This window comes from Poecilia reticulata, linkage group LG4, assembly GCF_000633615.1.
Source record: "Poecilia reticulata strain Guanapo linkage group LG4, Guppy_female_1.0+MT, whole genome shotgun sequence".
NCBI classification, from domain to species: Eukaryota; Metazoa; Chordata; class Actinopteri; order Cyprinodontiformes; family Poeciliidae; genus Poecilia; species Poecilia reticulata.
Genome location: NC_024334.1, coordinates 20,063,077 through 20,075,253, shown reverse-complemented (window position 1 = coordinate 20,075,253; position 12,177 = coordinate 20,063,077). Strand labels below are relative to the sequence as shown.

The 12,177-nt window shown below is 37.8% G+C and overlaps 2 protein-coding genes across 3 annotated transcripts in view; both read left to right on the top strand.

Moving 5' to 3' along the window:
* dhcr24 (24-dehydrocholesterol reductase) overlaps positions 1-6,487 on the top strand; it is an 11,116-nt gene extending 4,629 nt beyond the window's left edge. Inside the window, exons 6-9 of the mRNA XM_008407393.2 lie at positions 956-1,099; positions 4,907-5,104; positions 5,211-5,392; positions 5,861-6,487. Of these exons, the coding sequence (XP_008405615.1) occupies positions 956-1,099; positions 4,907-5,104; positions 5,211-5,392; positions 5,861-6,014 (678 nt within the window). The 3' untranslated portion in view covers positions 6,015-6,487. The remainder of the gene's footprint in view (positions 1-955; positions 1,100-4,906; positions 5,105-5,210; positions 5,393-5,860) is intronic.
* A 144-nt stretch (positions 6,488-6,631) lies between these two features.
* On the top strand, positions 6,632-11,509 carry LOC103463798 (transmembrane protein 205). Of its 2 annotated transcripts, none has more exons than XM_008407396.2 (4): positions 6,632-6,822; positions 7,586-7,716; positions 9,117-9,280; positions 9,434-11,509. In XM_008407396.2, exons 2-4 carry the CDS (start codon positions 7,617-7,619, stop codon positions 9,734-9,736), a joined length of 567 nt encoding a protein of 188 aa, XP_008405618.1. In that variant the 5' UTR covers positions 6,632-6,822; positions 7,586-7,616; the 3' UTR covers positions 9,737-11,509. The 2 variants fall into 2 exon arrangements, with proteins under 2 accessions (XP_008405618.1, XP_008405617.1); XM_008407395.2 differs by having other exon boundaries at positions 6,635-6,874.
* The last annotated feature ends 668 nt before the right edge of the window (positions 11,510-12,177 follow it).

Below are 12,177 nucleotides of genomic sequence, written 5' to 3'. Positions count from 1 at the left end.
GCTGTTGTACAATGTGTACATTTTGTTTTGAACTTCAATAAAGACTTAGAACAAGAAAAAATGTGTCTCATTTCAAGAAATGTTTTAAGATAGCAATGTTTTTTCACGAACGTAGCGCACAATAATTGAATCCTGCTAATAAAGGACATGCAGCCTGACCCTAACGTAATGTGTATAACCTGTTCAACTGTGCTTTGATTTCGGAGGTGGTCTGAAGAATTATATTCACATTGTTGATGTACTGTCTGCTGCTGATTATGCAGCAAACGTGTAAAAAAATTACATGAACCTATAAAGGCCAACGTCTGGTTTGCAAACTCAACGTCTGCAAACCAGACGTTGAGTTTTTTCCAGTGCATTAATGTCACTTTTATTACATTCATTATATCTATCATGGTAATTCAGGGTGAGTTATTTTTAATTCTAAATGAATATCCTTGTTGGACTATTATTTAAGTGTTATTCTCCTTCAAGAYACATTTACCTAACGCCAGAATAAATAAAATGTACATTATGCAGCAAAGGAAATTAGAAGATCGGACATATATCCATTATGGAGATGATCGGTTTTGGACAGGCGATGTGCCCTTATTGTATAAGGAATACTAAAGAATGACTGGTATCATTAAAGATACAGGGACGAACTTTTTAGTTATCTAGCTTTGCTAGCAAAGTCGTTACCTAGCAGCTAGCTAATAGCACAACAACAACAACCTAATGTCTGTATGATAAAAATACTGAATCGATAGATAAGAACAGTTTTTCCTCACCTGTCTTGTCTCCTCCCGCTCAGTAGTTCTTCAGAGAAAGGCAGACGCAGAGGCCTGTCAGTGTCTGTTGTATTTCATTACCTCTCTGCTTAAACCGCGACTCCAAGCTGAAGCAGAAACGATAGGCCTGTCCGCTGTCACCTCTTTGACCGTGTCTGATGTCGGATCTTCCTCTTGGACAACAGATCAACAGGATCGGCCTGCACTTCAAACCCTGGTTCTTCAAGCACGTGGAGAGCTACCTGAGAAGAGGCCACAGCGGAGTGGAGTTCATCCCTCTGAGGCAGTACTATCACCGACACACGCGCAGCATCTTCTGGGAGCTTCAGGTACACATGCATATCGCCCGTTAGTTTTCACTGTTTAGCATTCAGCTGCTAACATTAACACTGTCGTACCCACGATAATGGATAAGACGAGGACTCACACGATTAATCAGATTAATCGTGATGAATAAATAATCGTACTAATTTAGTAAATTAACAATATAACGTATATAACGCCAGAATAAACATATAGTTTTAGCTTCACCCGGTTCAAATTAACTTAAAGAATTCTATATTATTGCATTTTAGGCCAAACAAAAATGTATTTGAATTAAGTTATTTATGTGCATCTTTATATGTATTTCTAAGATTGCATAAAACAGGCTTAAGTTGTTAAGGGAAAAATCTGTATTATGTGCCACTTTTTATTACAATTATTTGATTAATCATCAGAGTAACAGATAGAATAATCAATTACTGAAATAGTCATTAGTTGTCGCTCTTCTGAAGACCTTACAGCCCAAAATTTCCACACAGAATCGTCTAACTTTTCTGCCAGAATCTTGTTCTTAATCTTTGTTCAACGATTTCATCACTTCCCAGTGATTTTCAACAGGATCTGGAAAGCCTGGTGAGTCAGCCACCAGTGAGAACGTCGTTCCCTGCTGGCTGATCCTCTGGTTTAAATCCAATGAATCCTCCCATTATCAGTCTGTAATCAAAGAAAATAACCTTGATTGTGAAGCTGCTCATTTACTGTTTTCATGTGGTTGGCTAAAGCAGTTTTGTTGGAAAATAAAATAAAAAGTGAGCCACATGACACTTTTCCCACAGGCAAAGAGTTCAAACTGCTTCTCTGTTTTCTTAAAGGGAAATTGCATGATTTTTGAGTCGAGGTGAAAAAGTGAGAAATCTCATATCTTTGTGTCACTGAGTTTACTATTTACTATTAATAATTCACCACCTAAACATCCTGAGCTAAGCTCATAGTTTTGTTTGAAATGAAGTTTTATATAGATTATTATGATGTCGTTCACCAATTAGCCTATTGATTATGTAATTTCTCAGTACTTGCAACCTGACCTTTCCTGCAAATGTAGCAAATTTCCAAAGCAACCCCATTTCAAATATTAAATATGTTTTCATCATCAGAAAGCAAAAGGAATCTAAACATTTGAAGGAGTCCATTACCACTCCATTAGTGGACTTTTAAACCACTGTATGGTTGTTATTCCTCTTTAATAAATTAATGTCTGCCTTTTAGAAATCCTGTCTGCTGAAAAAAAAAAAGAACTCGCATATAGAAAACTATGAGTGCTGTTTTTCCAGGTGTACTTACCTGAGGAAACAGAAGCAGCAAAATGCACCGAAAAAGTCTCGGCTGCTGCTGAAAAACTCACATGGAGGCTTCAAAACCAACGAACTCGTCCTTTTAGTTTTTATACTTAGGACACAAGTCTTTATTGTTCCCTTTAAATAGTAGAGGAAGGCGTGGCAGTAAAGTTTAAAGTGAGAGGAGAGGCATATATTACCAATAACAGTGAGACTTTGTGTCTCCGTGTCTGTGTGCGTGTGTGTGCGTGAGTGTGTGTGTGTGTGTGTGTGTGTGTGTGTGTGTCCGCGCATGTGTGTGTGTGTATATACTCTGAATTGTACCTGTGCCAGCAAACCCATATTTTTGCTTTTAACAACACTTGTACTTAAGATGGTTATTTTCTACTTTACATACCTGGCTGTCTGTACGTTTCACGTAGGAAGGTTATTGTTGGCGCACTGCCTCCAACCTACTTTTCCCATGTAAATGTCAGTTTTGGTGTAGATAACCGGTCAATGCAAATGTGACATCAATTTATAGGTTCATAAAAAAAGCGGTGGCTTTAAACGCTGTGACGTATTTGAGGATAAAGCTGTTTTGAGATGATAGGAATACAATTTAATTGATTAGTCGGATAAAATATTGGCACATTTTGTAGAATTTTCATTTAGGCTTTTCATACAATTTAAGTGCATTAAATGCTTTAAAATACACCAATAAACAATAAATAAAAGAAATCAAACATTTTATTGGCTAAAATACAACAACAACATTTCAACATGCTAAAAGCTGCCATTCCTGCTTGACTTAGCATCAGTGTAGAGTAGTACTAATCTGTTGATTTATGTTTTTTCTTTAGTAAAAGTTTCTAACTAGGAGATTTTCCCCTTCCCATCTTGAACTGGGTGAAGCTAAAAGCTTTGACACTTGAGGAGTTCTGTATAGAACACATTTACAGACAGAGGATCTTTTTATTTAATCTTAAACGTAAAATATCTATATATTTTTAGTACAGTTTTCATTATTTACTGCTGTTCTTTCACTAAATGACCTTTTTTTTTGTCTGTATGTTGCAACCAAAGATGAATTGATTACTGAATTAATTCATAATTATTTCAATAATCGATTAATCCGATTAATTGTTCCAGCCCAACTCATATACTAACTACTTGTTTACTTTTAACGTAACCAAATATCCAGAATCTATCCCTTTACGCCTTCAAATCTCTTTGTCTCTAATAATAAACAGTTATTATTAGTGGTTAATTTTATCAGCCTACTTTGTAGTGTCATCAGACAGTCCAGCTTATAGAAACCAGACATTTAGGTCGTCGCAAAGACATAATGAGACTCTTATTAATCATAAACTGATGAACAGATCCACTCAGTCACACATAGTCCCTGTTTCCAGGAGCTTAGACTATTTTAACAACTCGCCTGCTCATTTCCCCCTAGTTTCCTAATGCTCTAATGCTCCACCAGTCACACACACCGTGCACACACCCCATTAGCCATTAGTGAGAATAGCCTGACAGTGGTGTTTTCAGTAACAGTAAATGGCCTGATGAATTATGCATAATTCTGGTTTGACAGATGCCTCTGAGCATTAGTCTGGTACCTTTTTATGTTTATTTATTTATTTATTTATTTTTAAGGAGCTTGTCTCTGTTTACATTTCACTTGAAATGCAGACAGAAATAGGGCAGTCTGTGATGGAAATCATTCAGGTGTTGAATTTGATGGCCTCAGAAGTTGTTGTTGTTGTTGTTTTTGCGCTGCCCTCTGGTGGAAATTTAGGAAAACTGAAGAAGATTGCGTAGGACTGAAGAACCCATGAATGCCCCACTTTCAGAGTATTTTCTTGTGAGAAACATATGAACATGAGTGTGTAAAGGAGAAAAAAAACCCAGATTTTCACAGTTTCTTTTCATGTAAAACCAACCTTCCTGGCTCTGATTTGACTCAAAAGTTAATGTGAACTTGTTTTTTCTTTTTCCTTTTAATTTTTAAAATCAATTTCCAAACCAGCTCTGTAGCAAGTTCGGAGTCGTTGTAACATCTAAAAGTTGTCCAGCTGAACCACACTGAAATTTATGGGCCGCGCTTAAAAGCCAGATCCCTGCAGGAAACCCAACCCATCGAAATTAACTACTGCCATTTCTGCCAAGAAGGGTGATCGAATATCCGACCAGAATTATCCCAGAAGCTTGTAGACGTATTGAAGTTGAGGTGCAGCTCGCTGAATGACAACATTTTCATGAGGTTTTGCTTGTAGTTTCAAGGTGGTATGTACAATTATGACTCTGTGTGGATTGGAAGGCAATGCACGATAACGACCGAAGTCGATTGTCTTGTGTTTATTTCACCCACTGGAAAAAAACACATTATTAGAAGCTAATGATTGTTACCTTCCAGCTCCTGATTGTAGCATCTAAAAACCTAAATAAATCTTTCACAGCTAAACTTTTAGATTAAAAAAAAATCCAATAATAACAATAAGCTGTATTTTTACCACTTTGTGAGGAAAGCTATTGTTGTCTGCGCCTCTTTTGCAGGACATCATCCCATTTGGCAACAACCCCGTGTTCCGCTGGCTCTTCGGATGGATGGTTCCTCCTAAGATCTCTCTGCTGAAACTCACCCAGGGAGAAACCATTAGACGGCTGTACGAGCAGCACCACGTGGTCCAGGACATGCTGGTACCCATGAAGCATCTGCAGGCGGCCATCACTCGCTTTCACCAGGAAATCAATGTGAGACTCAAAATATTGATCGGCGTGTCATGTTGCACTCTGTTCATGATGAACTGCGTCTCGCTTGAATCATGAAAGCAACTTGTGCTTTTTTTTTCCTCCCCAGGTTTACCCGCTGTGGCTGTGCCCGTTCCTGCTGCCGCCCGGCAGAGGGATGGTCCACCCCAAGGCCCAGCAGGAGGAGGAGCTGTACGTGGACATCGGAGCGTACGGCGAGCCGAAGGTCAAACATTTCGAAGCCAAGGCGTCGACGCGTCAGCTGGAGAAGTTTGTCAGAGACGTGCATGGGTAAGCCTCCTGTCTGAAAGCCAAAACTCAAAACCCATGCGACCAGGGCCGAAACGATTGTGATTATTGACATAATCGTCAACTAATTTAGTAATCAATTAATTGTTAAATGGATTAAGTGTTAATACCATTTGCTGAAAGGACAACATACTTAAGCGTAAAAAAAAAATAAATTTACATTTGCATTGAAGATAAAAAGAAAAACAAAATCTTATTCATAACTCCTCAAGTGGTGGTTTTAGCTTAGGGGTCTCCTGTTAAGCACCATTTGCTATCCATTTATTAAATGGTTAATGCAAAAATGTATCAATTTCTAATATTGTCTAAAAAATCCTGAAGTAGTTGCATGAAAAATCTTCAGTGTGCCAATTTTCCTCATGCGATTAATCGTCTGAATAATCTAAAATAATTGATTGTTCCATGCAACACCTGACATTCTGTTGTTGCATGTTAAATGCTCCTCTTCAGGTTCCAGATGCTGTATGCGGATGTGTACATGGATCGAGAGGAGTTTTGGGAGATGTTCGATGGACATCTGTACCACAAACTAAGAGCCGAGCTGGGCTGTAAGGAAGCGTTCCCTGAAGTTTATGATAAAATCTGTAAATCTGCCCGCCACTGAGCCCAAGTTCTGGGCTCTCCGGTCTGAAATCCTACGCCAGCGTTACACCACGGTGCTGTGCACCACTAAAACCAGCTACTCTTCTTGGAACGGTTCAACCAAAACAAACTTCCTACACATTAGAATACATGTGTACTATTGAACTACTATTTTTTACAATTTAGTTCTTATTTTGGTACAGTGACAAACTTCTTGTACAACATGAAAAAAAGGCGTGACTATTTTTTGATTAGTTTTGTCTGGACGGAGCCTATTTTGATACATAATTAAATAAATTTCATTACATGGTTTCTATAATGATAATAAAGATTATTATTATTAAATCTTATTTTTATCTTAAAATTTAATGTTTGGCAATATTTACTAACAGCTCCTGGTAATTTATTGTGGAAATTGTTTTTCGTAACCAAAAAACATCAATCTTGATATTTTAATGTCAGACTCAAACAAATAAAAAAAAATTATAATAAAGTGAATTCTCCTCCTTTGGTGACATTATAATCATATTTCCTCATTTTCTTTTTTGTAAATTTGAATTAGTCTGTTTTATATACAAAAAATAATAATGACAGACAAAGAACAAGTCCATTTGAGAAGCTATAAATAAAGACTGGTGGTCGATTCATTTCGACTGCTGGAAAAAAAGAAAGAAAAAAGACGGTAACCGGATGACACGACAGGGGGCGGTAATGCAACTTGACTGGATTAAAAACTACTATAAACCCCAGAGAAGAAGAAGAGGTCCCGCCCCCTGAACCGGTGTGACTGCAGTGAGCTCAAGGAGCAAACGAGGCTGTCAGCAAGTAAAGTGAGTGCTGTTCTGACCGGAGAAATTTCTCCTGACGCCTTTTACAACACAGGTAAACTGAGCTGCACTTTTAATCTTGCAACTTAACTATTATACACGCGTTCTCAGTTGAATTCATTACGACTTCGCTTGTAATGAATTGTTTTAAGTTAAACTAAATCGTGGGTTATTCAACTAGCTGTTAGCTGCTGGTTAGTGCTGGTTACTGCTGGTTTATTACTCTTCTTCTTCACTAATTTGCCCCGACGATGAAGAGGTAGACTTTGAAGACATTTTACTAATTTACTATCAAAGTATTTACTGCTTTCTATATTAATTATTTGTGGTATGTTTAAATGCTATTTCCAGTTTCACTATTTGTTTTGAAAACGCATATTTCCAGGTGTTAAAAAAAAGAAAATGGACTTCTTGGCTATCTTGTAGAATCTCACACACGTTAAGTGAGGTCAAGGCCTGCTAGCCTGTTACCTTGACAACAGGGCGGAAGTTTCAAATGGATTAATGTCAAAATTGACAGAAATATCTCTCAAACATAAAGCTAGACAGACTACATCCTCTATAAATTTCTTTTGACGTATTGAATCAAGTCTTTTTCTCTCTCTCTCTCTCTCTTGGAAGCTATCGTCCAATCTTTAGAGGGACATTTATTCAAAAGGTCTTTGTAATGCAGTATCAAGTACCCTCATGACAAAAGGGGTAAGGTTGGAGTTGAGGCAGGAGGCACAGTGTATATCTGCACAGTGTTTATTTTTTCTGAAAACAGACCAGAGAGGTGAGAAGTTGTGGAGAACATCATGGCGACTGACCAGGAGCCAACCTACACCATGAAGCTGCTGCAGCTGCTGCTTCTCTCCACCTACTGGGGGATGCAAATTTGGGTCACTTTTATTTCAAGTAGGTACCACACACACACACACGCACACGCACACACACACACACTCTATTTAAGTCCACAGTAGATAAATGTTAACAGCAAATGATCTAAAGTTCTTTTTATTCAAACAGACTTATCATAACTTCTTGTGAGCAGCGCATTTATGGATAGTTTAACTTATTCATTATATGGCGATTTGTGTAGATCTCATGTTGGCGCACAGTAAGGAAGTGTTCAGGCATGACATGCAGGATGTTAATGGTTTTATCAGTTTTCGATGGGACCAGAACCCCGCAGCATTTACAGCGTAGTTTGGACAATAAATCAGATTCAGCTAGTGTTTGTTTATAAAGTATCAAATCACAAAATAACTAAAACATGTATAGTTTACAATAAAAACTAGAAGCTAACATTTAGCGGGCACACTTGTAGTGTAAAAACAGTTGTGAATTGTGATCAGCTGAGGTTATAATGTTCTTGATTACTTGTGAGGTGCTGTTTGTTTCTGCAAAAGGCAGCCTGTGAAAACTTTATCTTGTGACTTTCCACTTTGTGACGCTTTCTCTGTCACTGCTATGTGATCCGTGAGAAGAAACGTCTGCAGCACCGGAGATGCTCTGGTAGAAAAAAAAAAGAAAACGGTACTGCAGTATTGTTGCTCTGACATTTCAGGTTGTTTTTAAAAGTAGGCATTTTCAAAAGCAGTCATGGAAGAAGCTCTTGGATGAAAATTCAGTTTATGGCATATCTTTGGAAGACACAATTGGGTGTCAGATTGAGTCTTTTTTTGTTTATTTTTTAGGATATAAAAATATTTGGCAAAAATGAATTATTTCTTCCATAAAATAATAAATTTTTGGTACAGTGGGCATAAACAGTCTGTTATGCCAACTGTACACCTTAATAACAACAAAAACTGACTGTGTGATAAAAGTAAGAGAATCTGATCCGGCTCCACAAGAACCAGAGGAAGAAAGAAGCTCTGTTCTTGTTATTTGAGCTCATGTAGGACATTTCTGATAACATCTGTAGGGATAATGCCTTGTAATAAATAAATGGGCTTTTTCATTATCTTGACATGCCACATTCTGAACATATAAATAAAGCTGTCATCCTAAATGACTCGTTATAAAGAAAGTAGAAAACAACAAACGAAAGAGTAAGATGTTAAAGTTTCCTTGTAAACCATCAACTTAAGTTGTGAAGTATGAAAACAATGAAAGGAATCTCTTGTAGGCCACAAAAGAGCAGCTTCTTAAAAGTACTCTAGAAATACTATCAGTCGTGATAGTGAATAAATTAACACTTGACAATCACCTTCAATGCCACAAATCAGAAACTGTTAATGTTGAGAATTATCTTATTAATGATGTTCTAGTTTAAGTATTGGCTATTAAGAGAAAAACTGTGATTTCTCTAGGCTTTGTGATGGACAACAACCTGAACAGACACACATACGGGTTTATTCAGAGTCGTCTTGTTCCGTTCTACCTCCACCTGGGTTCAGCTTGTGCCTTCTTTAACCTCTCCATCTACGCTGTGTATCATCCCAGAGACATACTGGATGACAGGGAATCGTTTCAGGTATGTTGGGGGGGTTTATATAAAACTTTACAAAAATAGTCATTCTACTCTGTCACGTTAAAACCACAAACCGCAATGGATTTCTCGTCTTCCTTGATTGTGACTCCTTGTCTCGCCTTCCTTTTCCTCATAAACTCGATGTTTCGTCTCCAGATCTTCATCTTCTTTGTGTCGGTGACGGTCGCGGCCGTCAACGCTCAGTGGTTTGGCCAAATGACGTCAGAGATAATGGCTGACATGCATCACATCGAGCAGGCGTGCGGCCTGGGTCAGGATATTGGACTTTCGTCTAACCGCGAGGCTTATGCCAAGCTGTGCGAGTCGGATGTGAAATACAAGCAGCTCTGCAGGCGCCTGTGGGTGTACCGGCTGCTGTCCTCTCTGTGTAACCTCTGCTGCATTGGCTGCAACTTTTACAGCCTCTCTTACATGGCCGAGAACCTCTCACATCTGTAAAGCTGACACCCTTCAGCTGGACTCCAATCTCTTACTGCGACGCTACCGAAAAAATTAAATAAATCTTTGATATTTGGCAGCGGTGGACATATTTAAATTCTAACTTTTTTTTATTTAATCTGAGGCGAAACATCAGGCGATCCCCGTTTTCCTTGAATTTTCAGAAGTAACGAAAGGAACGGGCGTCGGTTGGTGGCAGTTGTCCCTCTCGTCTCGCCTGAGGGTTTTTAGAGTAATGAATCAGTGCCTGCAATGCCTCACCTTTCACCTAGATTGGCTGACAGTTGTGGCTGCCTTCACATTTTTTTATTTACCTTTACAGATGTAATACGATATCGTACTATTAATTGACGTCAATTGAACGTTTTTGCTATTTTAAAAAAGTGAGGTCGTGTAGGAATAGTTGGGTCAATGTGGATTGCACCGTTTCTTTTTAAATACCCACACACCAGAACCTTCACTGAAGGAAGTGCTTCTGCACAGCTCACTCCTGCTCTCCCTGTTTAGGGTGGAGTTTCTGCAGTTTTGTAGTTTCGCAGGTTTGTCTGGCTTTCTGTCCCACCTTTCACATTTCAGAGTGGAAGGGTGTGCTATCTTTAGCTCCCCTGGCTGGTATGTGGTATGAAAACGACGGGTATGAACACTTAGACAGCTGTACAGCAAGCTCCAGGGCAGACTTGCACTGTTACAGAAGTTACATTTGTCATGGAGGCAGTTTACTCTGTGAGCTTTAAGGCAGCGGGTTGGTCCTGTCATCTGATTGGTTGACTGGACCTTCTATGTCTGTTAGCTGCTGCGAATAGCATCAGTTCAGCTGAGCAGCATTCCTACCTGAAGAATTTAGTGATTGCACTGATGCAGAAGTTATTTGGAAGATTTTTTTTTTTAACATGTTTAGAATCTCAGTTCAGGTTTATTTTGATGAATTATCTGTGGTAACACTATGTAGTATCAAGTTGACATTTTGTTTTCCCTGTGGCTGTAACCTCAGGGATTAGTAATAAAACTGACAGGTTGCTTACAGTAGCATGCATACTGATAAAGATGTGTTTTATGAAGAAAACACAAAGCCAATCACTACAGATGCACTCATAAATAACCCAATGATTTGCTAAGTGTTACTTTATAATGTCGTCTTGCTAGGTGCTATTGTTCCTGGTTGGTGTGGTGCATTACAGTCATTTACAATGTCATCTAAAGTTTTTAAATGCATAATATTTTTCTAAAGAGTCATCTTTTGTACATACAGGTGAAGGATTTTAGTTTGGTTTATTTAACAGATTATTGTACGTCACTGTATTTATGTTAAATTATCTGGTAAAGGGGGAAATGAACATCAACAGAAACTAAAATGTTGTCATAGTGCGTGTGATCTGTTATGCTTTTCAACATAACATGCTGTTTGTACTGTTTTATTTTGCTTTATATTGTGAAAAGATATTACTCAAATGTTTTTTTCTCAGTTCCTTTTCAAAAATAATATTGGTAAATTCTCATCTGTCGCTCTGAGTTTTAGTTTATCTACTCTGGTTTGTGCTGCTCTTGGATGCACATGCACTGTGTCTGACCTGAGGGGAAAGAACCACAACCAGAAACTGTCCTGAGATATTTGGAGCCGAGAAGACTCTGAAGTTTAGCCTGGACTGGTGAAGGTGTTTGGTTTGTTTTTTTTTAATACGCACAGTAATGGCAAAAACAATGCAATGTTGTCTGGTAGCTGTTTTAAATTGTATTTTCTTGTGTAAACATGTAAATATATAAAGAAGAAATATATGACGTGTCAATATTTATATCTATGTAGGTGAGATGAAGGTTGTAGGGTTAAGATGATTTGTTTTGTCTTCCGTTCACATCTGTGGAATTTTTAAACACATTGTCTGAACATTACTTTTTTTTTTTCCATTAAATTTTTTTTTGTTTGTTTCATAATCTGTCATATTTCATATTTTTCAGGGGTAAGAAGTGAAATCAGCTTATTTTATACTGCATAACGGTAAGCACATTTTGCTGCTGGTTGTGGGTTCATATCTAACCAAATAATCTAAGTTTTTAGAATTCCCTTAAGCTAGTAGAGCCAAAGAAATAAAACGGAGCTCACATTTATTTGTTCATTATGAACCTATATGAAGTCAAAGAAGTGACCCACTTCTTGGACTGTTAGTTGAAGGTTACTGAGACGGATTCATAATGGAGGAAACCCAAACCTGAGTGTGATTGGTGAGTTAGCCGTTAGGCCAACTGTTTCATGACTCAGCGCTTAAAACAACAACCGCTAAACAGGCTGAACTCATTTAATACAAATGTGTCCTAATTTGTGCTCACTGACAAACAGTAAAGATAATTTCAAAACAATTAATTTATATCCATTAACAATGAACTTTATATAAAAATTTTATTGAAAGAAAAATAAAAACTAAAATGCTAATGGTAATTTTTCAATG

What these genes read in the sequence shown, in the direction of transcription:
- LOC103463798 (XM_008407396.2), top strand. Translation starts at nt 7,617, where the DNA reads ATGGCGACTGACCAGGAGCCAACCTACACCATGAAGCTGCTGCAGCTG. An exon ending in TTGGGTCACTTTTATTTCAA is followed by an intron (nt 7,717 to 9,116) that starts GTAGGTACCACA and finishes TGATTTCTCTAG; the next exon opens with GCTTTGTGATGGACAACAAC. An exon ending in ATGACAGGGAATCGTTTCAG is followed by an intron (nt 9,281 to 9,433) that starts GTATGTTGGGGG and finishes TTTCGTCTCCAG; the next exon opens with ATCTTCATCTTCTTTGTGTC.